Source organism: Chiloscyllium plagiosum, chromosome 23, assembly GCF_004010195.1.
Source record: "Chiloscyllium plagiosum isolate BGI_BamShark_2017 chromosome 23, ASM401019v2, whole genome shotgun sequence".
Lineage (NCBI taxonomy): Eukaryota > Metazoa > Chordata > Chondrichthyes > Orectolobiformes > Hemiscylliidae > Chiloscyllium > Chiloscyllium plagiosum.
Window position 1 is genome coordinate 1,952,972 of NC_057732.1, and position 21,702 is coordinate 1,974,673.

General features: G+C 40.7%; 1 protein-coding gene across 1 annotated transcript in view; it reads right to left on the reverse strand.

Moving 5' to 3' along the window:
- cfap54 (cilia and flagella associated protein 54) overlaps window positions 1-21,702 on the reverse strand; it is a 296,945-nt gene that overhangs the window by 161,613 nt on the left and 113,630 nt on the right. Inside the window, exons 18-20 of the mRNA XM_043713181.1 lie at window positions 14,505-14,679; window positions 7,070-7,147; window positions 4,221-4,342 (exon numbers count right to left, since the gene is read on the reverse strand). Coding sequence (XP_043569116.1) covers window positions 4,221-4,342; window positions 7,070-7,147; window positions 14,505-14,679 — 375 coding nt within the window. The remainder of the gene's footprint in view (window positions 1-4,220; window positions 4,343-7,069; window positions 7,148-14,504; window positions 14,680-21,702) is intronic.

Genomic DNA, 21,702 nt, shown 5'->3' on the forward strand with positions numbered 1-21,702 from the left:
CACTTTCCTCATTCCTGAAGAAGGGCTTATGCCCGAAACGTCGATTCTCCTGTTCCCTGGATGCTGCCTGATCTGCTGCGCTTTTCCAGCAACACATTTTCAGCTCTGATCTCCAGCATCTGCAGACCTCACTTTCTCCTCACATAGTGCAGGAGGAACATTCAACTGCCCTAACCTCTATTCCCACTATTCTAAATTCTTAATTAGACCGCTGAAAAAAATGAAACATGAAAGAAAACACTTGTCACCTTACTAACCTACGTACAGAATTTTTCTTTTGCTTAGAGGCGAAGGATGGGTGGGAGACACTACCCAAGTAGTGTTTCGGATAAAGCAACCACCCAAAAATGTAACCTTGCGACCTCTCTGAATGCTTCCAGCAACTGAACAATGCCCGACCTAAAAGTAAATACTTTACACTGTATACTCACATATCCTGACAGGCTCTGCTGTTCTCTCGTGACCTTGTGACCTCTCCAACTGCCTCCAGCAACTAAACAACACTCGACCTAAAAGTACCCTCTCTAAAACATCTACACTCTTCCTATAATGAGGTGACCAGAACTGGACACATGTTTTCCAAGTGTGATCTGACCAGTATTTTATAGAGCTCCAACAAAACCTCGCAGCTCTTAAACTCAATCCCCTTGCTAATGAAAGCCAAAACACCATATGCCTTCTTAACAACCCTATTAACGTGGGTGGCAACTTTGAGGGATCTATGTATATGGACACCAAGATCCCAAAGTTCCTCCACACTGCCAAGAATCCTGTCTTCAACCCTGTATTCAACGTTCAAATTCGACCTTCCAAAATCAATCACTTAACATTTGTCCAGGTTGAATTCCATCTGCCACTTCTCAGCCCAGTACTGCATCCTGTCAATCATGTTGTAGCCTGCAAAGCCCTCAACACAATCTACAACACCATCGATCATTGTGCCATTGGCAAACTTACTAATACACCCTTCCACTTCTTCATCCAAGTCATTTATAAAAACTACAAAGAGCAGAGACCCAAGAATAGATCCCTGCGGGACACCACTGGCCACGCACCTCCAGGCGGAATACTTTCCATCCACTACCACTCACTGTCTTCTTTCAGCCAGCCAATTCTATATCCAAACAGCCAAACCTCCCTGTATCCCATACCTCTTAACTTTCTGAAAGAGCCTACCGTGGGGAACCTTATCAAATGCTTTACTGAAATCCACATACACCAGATTCACTGCTCGACCTTCATCAACTTGTCTCAGTACATCCTCAAAGAACTCAATAAGGCTGGTGAGACATGACATGCCCCTCACAAAGCCATGCTGAGTATCTTTAATCAAACTATGTTTTTCCAAATAGTCATAAATCCTATCTTTCAGAATCCTTTTCAGTACCTTGCTTACCACAGACGTAACCCTGACTGGTCTGTAACTCCCACGGATTACCCTATTCCCCTTCTTGAACAGAAGAACAACATTAGCCTCCCTCTAGTCAACCAGTACAAGTCCCGTGGAGAGTGAGGATGCAAAGATCATCGCCAGAGGCGTAACAATCTCATTCCTCGCTTCCCACAGTAACCTTGGATATATCTGGGAATTATCTATCTTGATGCTTCCCAGAATTTCTAGCACATCCACTTTCTTGGAGGGAACCTGTTCATGCCTATTAACCTGGTCCCTGGTGTTCTCACAATCAACAAGGTCCTGCTCTCTCGTGAATACTGAAGCAAAAAACTCATTTAGGGCCTCCTTTATCTCTTCAGATTACAAGCACAAGTTCCCTCCACTATGCCTGATCAGCCCTAACCTCTCTCTGATCATTCTCTTATTCCTGACATACGTGTAGAACGCCTTTGGGTTTTCCCTAAACCTTCCCACCAAGACTTTCTCATGCCCCCTAGCTCTCCTCAGTCCATTTTTAAGTTCTTTCTTACCTATCCTGTAATCTTCTAAAGCTGTGCCAGATTCATGCTTCCTCAACCTTAAGTAAGCTTCCTTCTTCCTTTTTACGAGAAGCTCCTCTGCTCTTGTCATCCAAGGTTCCTTCACCTTACCATTTCTTGCCTGTCTTGGTGGGACAAAGTTATCCAACACTTGCAACAAGTGCTCCTTAAACAGCCTCCACATTTCCGTTGTGCCTTTCCCGCACAACAATTGTTCCCAATTTATACTCCATAGCTCCTGTCTAAGAGCAGTAGAATTTCCCCTCCCCCAATTAAATACCTTCCCATACTGTCAGCTCCTGTCCCTCTCCATGGCTATGATAAAGGTGAGGCAGTTGTGGTCACCATCACCGAAATTTTCTCCCACCAAGAGATCCGACACCATGCCTGGCTCATTGCCCCGCACCAAATCTAATATGGCCTCTCCCTTACTCAGCCCATCTACATATTGAGTTAGGAATCCCTCCTGGACACACCTAAGTAAATCAGCTCCATCCAGATCATCTGCACTAAGGAGGTTCCAAGCAATACTGGGGAAGTTGAAGTCACCCATAACAATAACTTTGTTACATCTGCACCTTTCCAAGATCTTCTGCCCAGTCTGTTCTTCCATCTCTCTGCTGCAATTGGGGGGTCTATTAGAAACACCTAATAAAGTGACTACTCTTTTCCTGTTCCTGACTTTCACTCAGTAGACAAACCCTCCTCAATAACTTTCTTTTCTGCAGCTGTGCTGGACTCTCCAATTATCAATGCTACTCCCCTCTTCTTTTAACCCCCTCCCTGTTCTTTGTAGAAGGTCTAAGCTCTGGAACATCCAGCTACCTTTCCTGCCCTTGAGAAATCCATGTCTCCCTTAAGGGCACAACATTGTAGTTCCAAGCACTGATCCATGCTCTAAAGATCATCACTCTTATTCCTGACACTCCTTGCATTGAAACAGACACACTTTAATCCATCCCTTTGCCCTGTCAACTGTGCATCTTTCCTGACAGACTCTCTGCATTCCATTTCTGCCCGTTTAACAACTACCCTCTCCTCTGATCTGTAGTTCTGGTTCTCATCCCCGAAGTGCACTAGCAAAGCTGCTGCCCAGGACATTGATGCCCCTTCAGTTTAGAGTGATTGAGTTTCGGAGCCATGAGGTCATGTTCAAGCTGTACAAAACTCTGGTGCAGCCTCACTTGGAGTATTGCATACAGTTCTGGTCGCCGTATTATAGGAAGGACATGGAAGCATTGGAAAGACCGCAGAGGAAACTTATTAGGATGGAGGGAAGGTCTTATGAGGAAAAGCTGAGGGACTTGAGGCTGGTTTCATTACAGAGAATAAGGTTAAGAGGTTATTTAATAGAGACATACAAGAAGATCAGAGGATTAGATAGAGTGAACAGTGAGAGCCTTTTTCCTCACAATGTGCACATTTTGTTTTCAAAACTCTGATTGCACATAGTATTTTTTACATTGCATTTAAGGACGGATAAGAGAATATTATTTGTATATTGCTTTAATCCCAACTATATACAGGTAAAAGATATTAATGGGGAGCCATAGGGCTAAGAGGATTCCTGTGGTTGTATACATATGAACTGCATTGTTTCTATCTGTAAGTAAAAGCTTGTAAGTAATAAAACCAGTTCAAACAGAAAATCATATAAGAAAGAATAACCAGAAGGATCATCCCCCACCTGCCCAGGAAGTGTGGCATAGCATATTGATCGATTAAAATAATTATTACAGAAGATAGTTGCACTAAATGCAGAACAAACCCCGACATTTCAGCATACCACCCCACCGCAGAGGCTCTTTGATGCCTGAAGTATCCACAGGAAAATCACTCCCAAGATATGGAAAACTTTTATATATTTTCTGCTCACCTACCAAAAAAACTTTGATTGTACCTCAACCTCCACTCTGAAATTTAACAGTCGTATGAAAAAAGAAAATTAATTTCATTCATATCACTTATTTCACACCCTCACGTAGTCACAAAGTGCTCCACAGAAATGAGCTGTTTCATTGAAGTGTAACTATGACTGTTTTGCAGATTTGCCAGTTTACAAATAAAAGATATGTATGTTCAGCTAAAGCAATTTTTTTATCATAGCTATAACCTTGTTGTCAATGAATATCAATATCTTAAATTTTAATAACAGGATCCTATAACAATGGTATGCATTTGTGGTAACATCTCAAATTACATTAAATTTTCTGAGTATGTTTCAACAAAATCAAAGAACTGAAAAACATTGAACACTTTATTTGTACAGTATTAGCACTGATCACCTCAAGTAGTTGATATTTGGTAGACTGGTCCTGTTCCTTGCTGTACAGATACATCACTTTTTGAATTAGAAACATAGCCTTCAACATGCTGTTCTTCCTGACTTTCTTTAAGATGTCTGCCTCTGATTGGACATAAACGAAAAGCATTACAAACCGGTTATGAATCCACTTCTACAAATTTCAGAAGTGTCATGAATTATATTTTACATATTTTCTGCAAATTCCATTAAAAAGTTAAACAAGCTTTTATAAATGATAATTCTATCATTTGAATATTTATACAATAAGATGAAGCAACATAACAAAAAAAGAAAACATTTTCAATGCAGAAGGAGAGCAGTCAGCTCTATCAGGTCTATGTCACCTCTCGATGAAGTATTCCAGTCAGCCTATACTTCTATGTACCCTTTGAGCACACTTTTTCAAGTGTTCTCTAACTTGCTTGCTCAAATCATTGGTCACGTTTGCTTCTGCAATTCTCATGGCCAGCATTTTCCAGGTTATTTCAAATTGCTAGGTGAAAATTTTCTTCTCCACATCCCTCTGCATTACTAGCTCAAAATCTTAAACCTGTGTTCCCTGTAGTGAAACTGCACATCTCCAGTAATATCCTCTGTTCCCAAAACAACTCCAACTTGTCTAACCTAACCTTGCAGCTAAAGTTCCTCATTCCTGGATAGTATTCTGGTAAATCTCTCTATACCTTTACCAGGAGGCTGGTTGGTTAAGTGGTCTGGATAGCCCATTTACATTAGATTGATGACAATAGCCCAAACTTTGTCCCATGTTCCAGCTGGGGTGGATTTGGCATCTGATTCCTTGCCCTACTATGGTGGAGGTTATGCAATATGGGTCAAATCCTGCCTTCAAGCAGAGTACTTATGAATAAAAATGAAGATACTTAATTAATTCAAATCTCCACAAGTTCCTATTAATAGTTTTGTCCGATTGATTGTTAAAAACTTCACCACCACTGACGTTAAATTACATGTAACTTGTATATTAGGAGTGTCCTTACACCCTTCTGAAGTAACAGTGTCACATTTACTACTCTAAATTCTTGGGACTCTTCTACCTAGGCAAAATTGAAAGACGGCAAGCCCTTCTGTTATTTCCACTCCATTTCCTTAAGCAACGTGTGAAGTCATCCAGATTATGAGAGTTATCCACTTTATACACAGCCAGTCTTTCCAAAATCTCCTGCCACTCAATTCTTACCCTATTAGTTACCTCCACCATCACCATTTCTGCCAACATATTATGAGACTCCTCTTCCTTCATAAACACTGACACAAAATATTCACTCGGCACTCACATTTTGCTCTTTTCTTCCAAGCATATTATTCAGCCCCTTTGTGCCAAGCAGCATCCACAACACTTCATACCTATCCAACTGAAATGTAAATACCATAAAGGTTTCTTGCGTTTCCTTTTATGGTGACTGCCACTCTATTCTCATCTTCTTGCTTTTCCACTCTTCTTTTCTTCTTCACCTACCCTCTTAGCATTTCTGTTTTGGTTCTTGTTTGATTAATTCAATTAGCGTGCATCGTACAGCCTCTTTTTATTGCTTCATTGCTTGTTTTGTTTTCTTCATTACACAAAGAGCCTTGGTGAGATTCCATCTTATCACATTGAAATTAGCCATCTTCCAAGATAATGTTCCACTTATGATTCATCCTAGCTGTCTTCTAATACTGGTCCAAACCTCCGCTTATAATGATTACTCTTAACTACTTGATCTAACCCATTCACCACCAACAATTCCAGCAATGCTTACTTTTGTGCTTCACTAAGCGCATGCTGATCAGCAAGTTCTCCTGAACACATGTCAGAACATTCTCCCCCTCATGTTTTACTCTAGGAATAACCCAACCAATAATTGGATAATTCAGACACCACTATCAACATTCCACAGTTCTTGCAAATCTTTGTAACTTTCTTGTACATTTGCTCCTCCAATACTTTTCTCTATCACTCTCCTACATTAGTTCAAGGCCTATAAAATACTTCTATTTGTGTGATCAGAAACCTTTTGCTTCTCAACTCCAAATAGATTTTCTCCATGTCTAATCAAGGACAACCCCTCTTTTCCATACCACACGTGTCTCCTAATCAGTACTGCCAACCTATCTCCTTTTTTTGTCTTCTCCATCTTTTCTAAACATATTGTGTCCTATATTCTACAGCTAATAATCTGTCTTAGTTACAAAACTGAGATTCAATGTTAACTCGAATATTGTGTCCCATTCTGGGTACTGCATTTTAGAAAGAATGTAAAGACTTTAGAGAGGTCCAAAAAGATGATTTATGAAAATGGTTCCAGAAATGAGGGACATCAGTTACTTGGATAGCCAAATATTGATCTCTTGAGAGAAGGGTCAGTGAAGATATAATAGCTTTCCAAATAATGAAAGGCTAGACAAGGTTTAGGTGAGAAGACACTGTTCCCATCAGCAGGTGGTCAAGAACCAAGAAGCACTACTTTCAATGATTGGCAAAATAACTAACTTGAGGAAAGATTTTCCATGCAGCAAGTTCTTAGAATCTAGAACACACCACATGGCAATGTGTTAGAGACAATATTTGGAGATTTCATAGCAGAATTTGATAAAAATCTGAAGGGAATGAAATTTTAGGGCAATAGGATAAGAGCAGGGGAGTGAGACCAGCTGGGTTGCTCTTGTCGAAAGTTGGTTTAGGCATGGTGAGTTGGTTGTGCTCCTTTTATGCTGTAATCATTCCGTGAATCTATAAATCCCATCTATGTTTCCCTCACATTTTAAAGCATAACACTGTAACACAAGTTGTGTTTGATGATTTCTGCAGCCTATTCTGTTTTGACTTACCTTTTAAAATGGTAAAGCCATAATTTTCATCAGTCCCAATGGTTTCTTGACTGGTTGTGTTTTCAGAATTCAGTAGCTCTATGGTGAGGAAAAAAGGAAAAGTTGAGGGCATCAAAAATGTATTATTAAACTTGTGATTCTTTTTTGTCACAGATATTGATTTACTGACTCCCTTTTATTCCAATGATTTTGGACTATCACACACACAAATGTTGAAGTACATACTTTAGCCAATTTTACTTAGCTGCTTTCTTTCTTTCTGTTAAGGCTTGTCTGCAATATTGTGTCCAGTTCTGGTTGCCCAGTTACAGAAGATATCAGGGTTCAGATGTTTTATAAAGAAAGGCTGGAGAGGCTGGGACTTTTTTCACTGGAGCGCAGGAGGTTGAGAGGTGACCTGATAGAAGTTTATGAAATTATGAGCAGTATAGATAAAGTTGATGGTAGTAGTTTTTTTTTCCCTAAGATGGGGAATTTCAAGACAAGAGGGCACATTAAAGGTGAGATGAGAGAGATTTTAAAAAAGACATGAGGCAAATTTTTTTACACAGAGAGTGGCTCGAATGTGAAATGAACTTCCTGAGGAAGTGGTGGATGCTGATACAATTACAACATTTAAAAGACATTTGGATGGATACATGAATAGGAAAGGTTTGGATGGATATGGGCCAGAAGCAGGCAGGCAGGACTAGTTCAGTTTGGGATTATGTTCGACATGGATGAGTTGGACTGACTGTGTGACTGTATGACTCTATGCTGCTCGTTTTCTAGATATGTAAAAGATGATTTTTGAAGTAACTCTGTAGAGGCCGGTATTCCATAACAAAGTCACCCTTTATCTGTATATGGAGAGTCTTTGACTCTGACCCAGCTCCCTCAGAGCCAGCTCTCAGAGTGAACAGGATATCTGACACTTTTGCTTTTCTTTTTGTTCTTTTTTCTCTTCTTTTTTCTGACATAATCCCCCACACTACCACTGTGCAACAGTAATGCTTATATTCTCCCCAAATCACCAGTGGTTGTGTGCGTAGTGACTCAGTGAAGAAAGACACCATTGTGCAAGAATTTCATTCTGTATTTTCCACCATCAGGAAAACACCTACGTGGCTCGTGAAACAGTAATAAAGACTGATAAGGGAAATCCTTTCATGAAACACTCTTCTTTTTTTTCCCTTTTTATTTTTATTTTTAAACCCCCCCATACTACTGCCTATCTGGGGTAGTGCTTATTTTTTCCCCAGCACCCATGTTGTGCCTGTGCAGGTGTGACTCTTATTCTTATCTGTCTCTTTTTTTTAACCCCCACACTACCACCTAACTGTGGTAGTGCTTATTTTTTTTCCCCAGCACCCATGTTGTGTGCAGGTGTGATTTTTTTTGTTCTTTTAACAACTCCAGGGTGTTGGTCGACACCACGTGCTCCTTCTCCAAGGACACCCGGGCCCTAAGACTCCTGTTTATTTTTTTTTTCAAAAACAGTGAAGGGGAGGGTAGGGACTAAATCAAAATAGATATTTATATTATTGATAGTCAACCTCCTGTTTACATATTTTTTTTCCCCCTTCTTAACCCCCACACTACCACCTAAGTGCGGTAGTGCTTATTTTTTTTTCCCCAGCACCCATGTTGTGTGCAGGTGTGAGATATTATCTGTCCGCCACAGCTCCCTGATTGGACAAGATTAACAGCCCCAATCAGGGTACTCATATTCTATGAGGTTCACCTGGCTGAACTAATTACAGTCATGACAGACAGGACCAGATCATTCTGCACCCAAAGTCTGATATTGTCAGCTGTGACTGGAAGTGTGTCCAGAAAACGTAAAACCATGATAGACACTTCCACTGGTGGTACTACCAGTGGAGTATCTGCCAATGAAAAGTGGTTCAATGCTTCTACATTCACTATCTGATTTCCTGGACAGTGTTCTAACTTGTAATTATACACAATTCAGCCTGAAGCCATGGCGGACGATGCCTTGTCCTCTTTAATCAGACCCGGTAGGGGTTTGTGGTGCATTATTATCACAAATTTTTGTCCATAAAGATATTAACATAGAAACGTAGGAGCAGGAGGCGGCCACTCAGCCCTTCAAGCCTGTTCCACCATTCATCACAATCATGGCTGATCATCCAACTCAATAACCTAATCCTGCTTTCTCCCCGTTACCTTTGATCCCATTCGTCCCAAGTGCTATATCTAGCCACCAATTGAATGCATTCAATTTTTTGGCATCAACTACTTCCTGTGGTAATGAATTCCACAGGTTGACCACTCTTTAGGTAAAGAAATGTCTCCTCATCTCCACCCTAAGTGGTCTACCCCAAATCCTCAGATTGTGACCCCGGGTTCTGGAAACACCCACCATCCTTCGTGCATCTACCCTGTTAGAATTCTATAAGTCTCTGTCGACTCCCCCTCATTTATCTGAACTCCAGTGAAACAATCCTAACCGAGTCAATCTCTCCTCATACGTCAGCCTGGTAAACTGCATTCCCTCGAGAGCAAGAGCACTCTTCCTCAGAGATCAAAACTGCACACAATACAGGGCTTCACTAGAGCCCTGCATAACTGCAATAACAGATCCCTGTTTCTGTACTCAAAAGCTTTCGCAATGAGGGCCAACACACCATTTGCCTTCTTTACCACCTGCAGCAACTGCATATTTACTATCAGCGAATAGCGTGAAGAGACACTCTGGCCCCACTGCACACTCCCCTCTCCCAATTTACAGCATTCAGGTAGTAATCTGCCTTCTTGTTTTTGCTTCCAAAGTGAATAACCTCACATTCATCCAAATTATATTGCATCTGCTATTGATTTGCTCACTTAACTAACCTGTCCAGATCATGCTGGAGGATCTCTGCATCCTCGTCCCAGTTCACCCTCCCACCCACCTACAAACTTTGAGTTGCTACATTTTGTTCCCTCATCCAAATCATTAATATAGATTTTGAATAGCTGGAGTCCCAGCACTGATCCGTGTGGCGCCCCACTATTTACAGAGAAACTTCGATTATCTGAAGGTGATTTGGCAGGCAGTTTTTCGTTTGGGATAATTGATTAATCAGATAATTCATTTGACCTTAAACAAAGGAAGCCGTACTGCACTTAATTGCATTAAAAAGTATGTTTTTATTTCATTCAATCGCTAAAATTTATACAAACATTGGATATCGCTTAAAAATTCGTGATATTTTGCAAATCAAATCACTTTTTGTGTAAATAAAATTCATTGAGGTGGAGTTTGGTTATTATTTTCAAAGAAAATATCCAGCCACTGTTGCTTGAGGTGCTCCTGTCTCTTTTTATTTCGCGAATGATAATATTTGACGAAGATGCACCAACTTAAAGGCATCGACTTAGTTTTGTGCTTCATACCACTCCATGAAAAGTCGCAAACTGCCGATGGCTTCGTTATTGGGGACTGGAGGTGGTGTCGGTATCTAATTTTCCTTACTTTCCACGGTGTCCATACTTTTTCGTTGTTCTTCCATGATTACGTTGACTAACCAATCATCGTTGAATATCTCTGTTCCAATGGCATTGTCACAGTTTACCCAAGCATTGATCGAAGCCTCTACAAAGTCTTCTAATCCCAGCTGTCTGCAGTTCTTGGTGATGTCAGTGGTTAGCCTTTGATCTGGATGGGTGTCCTCTTCACTGTCACGGCTTCCAACACACACACCATTGTACCAACACTCTGCAATTCTCGATGGCTTGATGCAGTCCCAAGATTCAGCAATCATGAACAAAGTGTCCTATGAATGCCTTCATAATTTCCTGCACTTCTTTGGCTGCATTGTCTTCACAGAGGTTGGCACGCAACATGTTACGGCGATAATATTTTTTCATTATTGCGATGATTCCCTGATCGAATGACTGTAATCTTGAAGTGGTGTCTGGTGGTAAAAATAAACACTTGATAGCTCCGTCTGGCGATTCTAATTGATAGTCTTTCTTGGTGTGTACCCCCACATTGTCAACAGCAGAAGGTCACTTTGTTCCAGTCCAGCGCTTGCCAAATGTAATCTGATGGCAAGTACAAATTCTTCCTGAAACCAGGATAAAAAAAGTGGTTATGTCATCCACTTCATGGGAGACAGGTTCTTGTCACAGTGCTTGAAGCAACATGGGTTAGCATAACGCCCGATGCAGACAAGCGGTAATTTATGAGTGCCGGTGGCATTGACACAAGGGAAAATCGTAATGCTATCCTTCTGGACTTTATATCCTGACACGTGCTTTTTCGTGGTGGATGCAAGTGTTTTGTCCGGCAGTGCACACCAAAACAATTCACTTTCATCAGCATTGTACAATTGCTCAGGTTCATACTTTCCTTCATTAATGACGGAGTGTAGTTTCTATCTGTAGCCTTTAACGGTGCTATCATCCACAGACTTCTGCTCTCCAAGAATGCTGAGTTGCCCAATGCTGTGAGGAGGTATGAAGCTCTGTAACCAGCCTAATGATATGCTGTGATCGGCCTCACCAGGGTGCAGTCATTCATGAAAACTGGCAGCATTTTTTAGTATCATCGGGCCAGATATGAGAATCCCTTTTCACACTGTTGTGAAAACCACAAAAATATAGTTTGGTCGAGTTGTTCATCTTTTGCTGGATTTTCTTTTTAATGCACTTTAAGTGTCACTTTGCTTGATGAATTTCTCAATCGCCAGTCTTGCTTTCCTGATGTCAGACACTGTAGCTTTTCCAATGTTGTATGTACTCTTGTGCAATCTTTGATGTCTTTTCACTATGACCCAGACATTGTAAAATCTCACTTTTCTGTTCAATTGTCATTGCTGTCAGCTTTCTTGTCATAGACATGGTAAGTACATACAACAAACTCGATCAGTTATAACAGGTACATACTCGGAACAAAGTCATAGAGGGAATGAGGACACCACTGATTTTATCATGCATTTAAATTTTTCAGCATGTCAGTCATTTTTATGTGTTAAAATTATTTCAACACTGCTACAATTGACTGACTGAGATTGTTGCACCAATGTCATTAACACCTCTTTGAAGCAATGTTTGCATATCTTCTTCAGTGCAGGTAATCCTCTTTTACCCTGTAAACAAAAGACGTGATCATCGCACCATTGTCGGTAACACCTCTTTGCTGTAAAGATTTTAAGGGACCTTCAGATCTTGTTTGGATAAACCAATTTTTGGATAAGTGATGTTCAGATAATCAAAGGTTCTTCTGTACTGCCTGCCAATTTGAAAAGGACCAATTAATTCCTACTCTTTGTTTCCTCTGTGCCAATCAGTTTTCTATCCATCTCAATACACTTCCCCAATCCCATGCTCTTTAATCTATAATCTCTTATGTGGGTCTTTGTCAAACACTTTCTGGAAGTCCAAATATTCCGCAATTCTACTAGTTACATCTTCAGTGAATAACCAGACTACCAAAACCAAATCAAACCATAGCAAAGCTGAGCTGCAAGAACTGGCCACTCCCCTTTCATTGTACAAGTGTTTTCTTTTTAACTTGAAAGCCTTCTTCCTGAAGCAGTATCTTTTAGCTATAAGTAAATTGGCCCTAAAACCCATCCCACTCAGTCTTTTCATAACCTATATCTTTACAACCACTTGAGGATTATACCAAGAACAACATAACCTTGTTTAAAGAACAGTATCATCATATTGGTGCCTTGGGGAGAATTAGGTTCCTCAGTACAGAAAAAGCTGCACATCCATAGGCTATCAGAAGAATTACTCGTTACTTTTTATCTGCCCCAGTGTTAATACGTCCAGAAAAAAAATTGGTTCTGCTTTAATGCATGTTTTTTTCAACACGAATTGGCTTTGACATGATTGAAGAATTTAGAACATTATTCATAGAACACAAACGTTCCTCACTTATATTGGCTATAATGTGATTCTGGCCCCATCAGCTTAAATGATGTGGCTATTGCGTGATTTTCTTATAACGCGAGAACACATGAGAACAGACCTATCGCATTATTTCAGAACTGACTGTAACACATTCTTTCCACATACTTGGCCCAGTATTCGATAGCGGGGGGAGTCGAACAAGTCAAGCATTCCAAATAATGCATGATCCAAGAAATGCTTACCTCAACTCAAAGACAACTGTGCAAGCAAATTTCTTCAGGAACATGCTTTACTCTCATTGCCACTGAAGTAACTCTACAGCAGCCCTTATCCTATCACCAAGTCACCCTTTATGTACGCATGGAAAGTCTTTGACCTAGCACAGCCTCATCAAGAGTCAGCACCCAAACTGTCAGAATCTTTGAAACTCCTCTTTTTTTCTGTCAGACAAAGGTCCCTGATTGTACCAGATTAATGGCTCCAATCAAGGAACTTATATTCTACGAAGTCCAGCTGGTTGGCCTCGTTACAATCACTACACTTTTAGTTTGTGTAATGAACTCATGTTCTGTTGTTAAAGAACATCTGCAGCCTCATGGGAGTATGTTTCAGTGACTGATGTTATGAAGTTAAAGGCATGTAATCCCATTAAGAGAGAGAGAGAGAATGCCGTTATGAACTGAGAGCTTGCAAGCACCTGTTTATATAACTAGATGGCAGTTCCAAAGTGTATTGGAAAATTGAAAATATGTAACATTTGGCTATGAAATGGATACCTGAGTTTCGAATGCTGTTTTGGCAACAATTCAAATTTAGCCAGTTTAAATTCTGCCGCCAAGATACTAAAACCCAAACAACTTTGAACTTGTTGTTTTGCCAACATCAAACCAATGAGACAATCTGGTGTTGGGGATATAAGAATGTGAACATTTTGAAAACTGGTCAGAGGGCAACTGTTGTAGAGAGAGAAACTCCTGGAGAGCTAATTACCTATCTAAGATCATGCTCACAAAGAAGTTAGAAAACACTCTCTATCAAAGGTATCTTTTCACGTGGAACATACTCGCAGAAAGATGATGACCCGCAAAGATCAGTAGCCAGAGGATTGAAGATTCAGAAGAAGACAGAGACTGTGTGGTTTTGATATTAAGTTGATGTAATTTTAAGAAGTGTCTTATTGGGACAGCATATGGTTATAGAGTTGGAGGCAGATAACAAGCAGTTAAGAGCAGGGGAGGCTTAGATTTGTGAATAGTTTTGATTTTATGTTCACTTTTAGAGTTAGGAAATAAATTGATGTTATTGTCTTTATGTTGTGGAATTTAGGAGATCTGTGTCACTCATACTTTAGCAGATTACGAGGCAAGGCAAGCTTTTCTGGGTGTTTTGTTTAACTAATAGAAAATGTTCACCTCAGCATCGTAACACTGACCACCTTAATAATCAACTGCAAAAATTAAGTGTATGATCTATCAATATATGTTTCATTCTCTGATCTCATTTTGTCTAGAATTATCATCAGCAGGGATCATCGTTCTATTAAATATTTAAAGGTTTATAATTTGGAAGAAGTATAATAACTAACCATTACTTATTTTGAGAAACTTAAATGCCACTCTGTAATAAACCTGAATAAGCTCCAAATGTAAATCCATGATAAAACTTTGGAGAGGTATTGCTTTATAAGAATCTTCGTGTGAAATATCTTTTTTTTTCTGTTCATCTGATTGGGTGTTTGACTGGAAAATGTTCACCTCCACCTGCAACAAAAACAAGATAAATAGAGCACCCAATACAAATTAAACAAAGTATTACTTTGGGTTGATTTTTAAAAAATCTTTTTGGGGAAATAACAATTTCCAGATGCAAAGGATCAGAGACTCATTTCATCAAGTCTCTGAACACCTTTATGCTGAAATTGAGAGGCAGAGCAGGGTAACTAACATAAAGACCGGTTTGAAAGTGTACTACTTTGACAAAGTATTTAACTTTGAAAATTTGATAAAAATTCAACAGCATCAATGACAACAGCAGACCAAATTCAAAACTCAATTTGACTTTCCTATGACTCACTAAACTTGGATGCTAGCTTTTTGTGAATTAAGCATGAGGATCCACAAATCCCAGAGGTCAAGTTGGAAGGAAAACTGGCTGGCCAGTGGCAGCATAAGGACAATGAGATTTTAACTCACAGATCTCATCTAAGAGGGCCCTGTATACGTTTACGGACTTAATCCACCAAGAAGTGGAATTTCATTGAAAAGACATTTCCCACGAGGATTCATTGTGATGATTCCTGACTGAGAAACTTAGATGGGCTAGTACTCAGGGAGAAGACGTGACCTAAAGTTTTCTTGTGGACTGTAATAAGTACCTTTACTCTTCCGGGCCCATGAGCAAACTAAAAGAAAATGACTATCTCATCCTTCTTGCCTGTTTTGATCCTGAATCTGTTTGTTATCAGGTTGGCCTGACAAGGAGTTTACAACAGCTTTGCTGCAAATATATTTGGTTAAAATTGCAGTCGAACCCCCTGTTGTTATCAGACCTCCATGAATATCTTTCAAGAAGGACCTCAATGACTTCCAGTAGTTGTGCAGTTGTTTAAGTTGTAACCCATGGGAAGGTAGAAGGAACAACATGGAAAAATTGGTGAGGCCATTTTAGCTGCCCGTTTCCATCAGGCACGGAGAATTAAAATCAACTCTTTAAATTTATCCTCAATTCATGTGCATTAATGGTATCATGATTATTCTGAGAAGGTTAATCGAAGATGGTATTTGAAATAATTGAATGAAGGCTGATATCCCCTCACCAAGTCACCCTTTACTGTTTTATGAAATATATTTTTATTGAAAAATAGATTTTAAAAAAAATACTACAACAAATACAAAAAATACAATTCAAAACTATACAAAGAAAGAACACCAAAAACATTTAAAACCCAAATCGCCTTCATGTACAAACGGATAAATATGTATATAAAATATATATATAATAAAAACCCCGACTACTTAAATTAAATAAATAATAACTAACAACAAACTAATAAACAATAATAATAATAATAATAATAATAAAAATACACCTCAGCCAAACAAAAAACTCTCAAATATCGAGAGCATTAAATTTTCACCTACTCATACACTCACCGTTCTCCCTCTCTGGATATTGGACTCGTAAAGCACAATCGATACGGCTATATAAACGCGCTTATTAGTGTGGCAGACAAATCTGTGTCCAGGTATTCCAAAAGGGACTACCATATCTTATAGAAATTCTCACAGTTTTGTGGTGTACCATACTTATAAAAAAATCCAAGGGGATATGCTCGATAACAAACTTACGCCAACCTGACAGGCCCAGTGGATTTCCAGATACTCAACCTAACAAGATATTCTTTCTTGCACAGAAAGTGAGGATGTTGAAAAGTTTTTTCTGATGTGCATCTACAGGGAACACACTGGGCAGGCCAAGAGGAGGAGAGATAGGGTCCTTCTCCACTCTTTCACCCAAAATCCACTCCATTGCACCTGCCACAGTGCTCCAGTATGTTTGAAGCCTATCACAGGACCAGAGACAGAGACAATGGGTAAGAGTGTCTGTACAAACTTTACATTTGAAGATACCCCTGGTTTAAATTTTGAAAAACGATCTAGAGCCAAGTGAACCCTGTGGAGAATCTTCAACTGTAAAACATGGGGCCTATTGCAAATTGATATCTTTCTTGCATTTTCCCAAATATCTTCCCATGCCTCTGAAGAGACCCCAATGTCTAGTTCTCTCTCCGACACCCTGCAGACTCAAACGAACTCATCTATGGGGCGACCCCAATTGATGATATAAAGTACTGACAGAAAGTGTACTCTTAGCACTGAGCACACTCCTCTCTATGTCAGATTTGTAAGGATCAGTCAAAAATGTAGTCTTTTTTTTAATAAAATCCCTAACTTGAAAAAAAACAAAGGAGGTCCCAGTTAGATAGCTCGTATCCCATGCTAACTAATCAAAAGACATAAATGTGTCTTCCTCAAATAAATCAACCATGCAAGACACACCCTAGCTGCCCAATGTTTTAATCCCCGGTTGAAAACCCAGCATACCCACCATAGGTTTCAAAAAAGATGTTTTGCCAATTGTGCCGAATAACCCTCCATGCTTTAACAATATTGATAACTATTGAGTTATGGCAATATTCCTTAACTGTCCTTATTTTGTCCAAAAACAACAAGCTAGTTAGGGGCCATCTTGACTGAGAGGTTTAGCTATCTAACCATATTGAAAGAGGGTATCCACAAGCCCACTCACATCAGATAAAAGCGAGCTTAGTTGATAGTTTTTAAATGTCTGGGAGATCCACTCTCCCAAAGTCTGAGAGGTAATTGCAGTTTAGCTAATTTAATAAGGGGCCGCTTATGATGCCAAATAAAAGAGCTTATCGAAAGTCAGGGGGAGCATTTGTATAGGGTAAAACAATTGGCCATAGGTAGAATAGTCAGGGGTAAATGTAGGGGAATGAGTCTGGGTGGGTTGCTCTTCGGAGGGTCAGTGTGGACTTGTTGGGCCGAAGGTCCTGTTTCCATACTGTAGGAAATCTAATCCAATCTAAAAAAATAAATGGAGGAGAATATTCAACTCAATAAACGCTATGCGACCTAACCATGAGACCGGAAACACCTTCCATCTTTGAAGGTCTTGTTTGATTTTGTCGAATAATTGAACAAAATTAGCTTCAAACAACTGATAAGAACTGGAGTAATGAATATGCCCAAATACATAAAATCTTTCTGTGTCCACTTAAATGGGAATCAAAATTCTCCTCAAGACCTAGCACCTTCATAAGACCACCCATAGGCATAGCCGCTGATTTTGCAAAATTAATCTTGTAGCCCGAAAATGTGCCAAACAAGCTGATGCACTGTATCAAGCAAGGCACCGAAAGTGCTGGATTTGACAAAAAATGAGGACATCATCAGCGCACAATGAAATCTTAGGTAATTTTGACCCCACTTCTGAAGCCAATATATTTGAATCCCTACGAATTGCATCCACCAACTGTTCAATAGGGGTGGCACAGTGGTTAGCACTGCTGCCTCACAGCGCCAGAGACCCAGGTTCAATACCCGCCTCAGGCGACTCTCTGTGTGGAATTTGCACATTCTCCCCGTGTCTGCGTGGGTTTTCTCCAGGTGCTCCGGTTTCCTCCCACAGTCCAAAGATGTGCAGGTCAGGTGAATTGGCCATGCTAAATTGCCCGTAGTGTTAGGTGAAGGGGTCAATGTAGGGGTATGGTGGGTTGCGGGTCGGTGTGGACTTGTTGGGCCGAAGGGCCTGTTTTCATACTGTAGGGAATCTAATTTGATAAAGGCTTTGCCCGAGCCAAACTGCTCCATAATAGAAAAAAGATACGGCCACTCAAATCGGTTAAATGCCTTCTCTGCATCTAGAGAAATCACCAATCCCCGCATTGACTGTTGTTGACAAGCTTGAATTATATTAAGCAGCCTCCTAACATTATTGGAGGATCTGTGGCCCTTTACGAAGCCTGTCTAGTCCTCTTTAACAATAGAAGCTAACACAGTCTCCAGCCTTAACTCAAGAGTTGTAGAGAGGATTTTAAAGTCCACATTTAAGAGTGAAATGGGCCTGTAAGAAGCACAGTCCTCCAGAACCTTCCTTTTTTAGGAATAAGCAAAATATTGTCTTCTCTTAGAGATTGCGGGAGACTATCATGACTGTATGGTCATTGAACATGCTGATCATCAGGCCTTACAATATGTTTATAAATTCCTGATAGAATTCGCTCGGAAGTCCATCAGGACAGGTCGCCTTTCCACTCTGAAGCTGCTTCACAGCCTCCTGCACCTCTTGCTCTGATAAGGGGGCATTGAGAAAAGACTCTTGTTGGGGGGTCACACCCGGGAGCTCCAGATTCTTGAGAAAAGGACTCCATCTTGGCCCGCCACTCCTCACAACCCTCAGGTTGGTATAAATCAGAGTAAAATCTCTGAATGCCACATTAATCTATTCGGAATCACTTGTTAGGTCCCCAGATCCTTCCCTGATCAACATAATGGCTTAAGGGGCACTGCTTTGCCTGGCGAGATATGCTAGATATTTACCTGGCTTGTCATCATGCTCATATCACCTTTGTTTTGAGAAAGTTATCTCCTTCTTTGCTGTTTGTATGAGCACGGAATTCAATGCAGACCGCAGCACTGTAATCCTCTGTAGCTTGGCCAACAAGGGCCTGTCAAAGTAAGCCATCTCGGCTGCCTTCAACTGTACATTGCTGCTTGTCCTTCTGCCACTTCCTACTGGCAGAGAAGGAGATAACTAATCCCCTGGCATAAGCCTTGGCAGTTTTCCGAATGATGAACAGGCTACTAACCGAGCCTGAGTTAAAGTCCAGGAACACCCTAAATTCTTTAGAGAAGTACTCCACAAACTTATTATCCTTGAGGATAAAGGGATCCATTCGCCAGTGCCTCGGGCCCACTATGGTGTCCTTAATCTTAACCAACAGCATGACCAGAGATTATAATGTTACCAATCGTACAAAACACCACCAAGTCCAGGAATGCCACAGGAGTCAGAAAAAAAATCAATCCTGGTGTGACATCTGTGTGGATTGGAAAACAACCATAAAATCCCTGCCTGTAGGATGGAGCCACCTTCAGACGTCCACCAATCCTAACTCCATACACAGATCCACTAATTGTTTAGTTTGTACAAAGGGTCTCGGGGGTGCCTTTTGGCAACCTGTCTACCATGGGATCCATAAGACAATTAAAATCTCCCCTGTAATGATATGCCGAGACTTGAGACTGGTAAATTTAGACAATGCATCTACCAGAAATTTGAGGGGATGGGCCAGAGGGCAATAGACATTTAAAGCACCATATTCTTCCCCGTTTATCAGGGCTTTGAGGATTACAAACCTCCTGTGGGTATCTTTAGCACACTCCAGTAGCTTACATGGGAGATTCCTCCTAACCAATATAGCCACTCGCCTACTTTTGGTATTAAAAGGTGAAAAGTAAACCCAATCAAATACATTCTGCTATACTTTCAAATGGTCCCTATCACCCAAGTGTGTTTCCTATAATAAAGCAATATCCACTTTCTTCTTAATTGGTGAGTGACTCCCCTTGATATTCCAGGTACACCATTTAATCAAATTATTAGCCATAACCTTCTGCAGGAACACTTTAGAGTCCAGACTCGAATTACAAATTGCCGAGCCTTAGTGTCTCAAGATCCATCGAACATAAAAACTACATAAACTAAAACCACTACAGTTAACAAACCTACAAAGCTATCAAAGCTTATATACAACAAAAACCAAAAGGAAAAACCAACATATAAAGCACAAATGGCGCTGAATAGGGGAACTTATCCCCTGCCCAAAAGGGGCATCTACATATCCCAGAACCCAACTTCCCATCCCGCTGCCAATACTGCAGCCTAGGCATTTAAATACCTGAACTGGGCATAAACTGCTCTTAAGTAGGCATCTAGCCATCCCAACCATTTTCCCTCCTCCTAACACCACAAAAACAAGCAGCAAAGAAAGAAAATACGCCATGAAATAACAATGTAAACAAAGAAATTTTGCAAAACAAAAAAAAGGGTAAGTACCCCACCCATCCTTTGGTATAACTTCCTTAGAAATTGAAAGTACACATCCCAACCACCCCTGAACATAGTTTATACCAGATTATTACCAATAAAAAAGGAAAAGAAAGCCCCAACCAGATTTACTCTTTTTTTAAAAAAAGAAAAACAGAGACATACCAAACAACACTATTATTTTTCCATACTAAATTGTTCAGATTAAGTTAATTTGTCCACAAAGTCTCTTGCCTTCTCCAATGTGTCAAAGAGATGTACAGATCCATGTAAGGTGACCCGAAACATTGCCAGATACCTCAGAGTACTGGATCCTGAGCTCCGTCAGTCTTCTCTTGATGTAGTCATAGGATTTCCTTTTCCGGATCACCGTGGCTGAGAAGCCCTGGAAGATCTTAGAGCCCTCATTAACTCAGGACTTCAGACCCCTGGATTCTGGAAGCTTCTGCAATTCTCTCATTATCTCCATAGTGATGAAACCGCACCAAGAGAGGACGAGGACGTTGGTCCAGACCTGACCTCCGTGCCATGACCCAGTGAACCCTCTCAATTGTTAAGCCTCGCATTCCAGCCTCCAAGTTAAAGAATATCGGCAACCAGTCCCCAATAAATTCCACTGGCCGCTCTTACCTTCCTTACTCTCTGGCAGACCAATGATCTGAATATTGTTTCTCCTGCCCCTGTTCTCAACGTCATCAACCTGGTCAAGCAAATTATGGACCTGCGTCTCCAGGGCCTGGAGCCTATCCTTGGAGGAATCGGTATCAGCTTCCATCACTGCGACTCTGTGTTCTACCTCATCCATCCTTTTCTCCAGGTCTCCCAGCTGCTGTTCATGCTTCTGCAGCATGATAGAGATTGGGGCCAGCTTCTCCTCTATCAGCTTGACCAACATCTCGCGAGCTCCTTCACCAGGGCCTGGTAAGAAATAGAGACCGAGAATCTTGCAGCTTGAACCGCACGCCTGACCTATGACGTACCTCCTCTCTTCTTCGGCATCCCTGGAAGGCGAAAACTGAGGTAAGTTGCTTTCTAACGGTTTCCTGGGATTCCACAACCTTTCCAGGGTCCCAGGATATCGCAGTGGTCGGGGTAGGGCAGGCTAGGACTTCATCCCACTTGCGATGCGATACGGTGTTCCGCAACGGGAT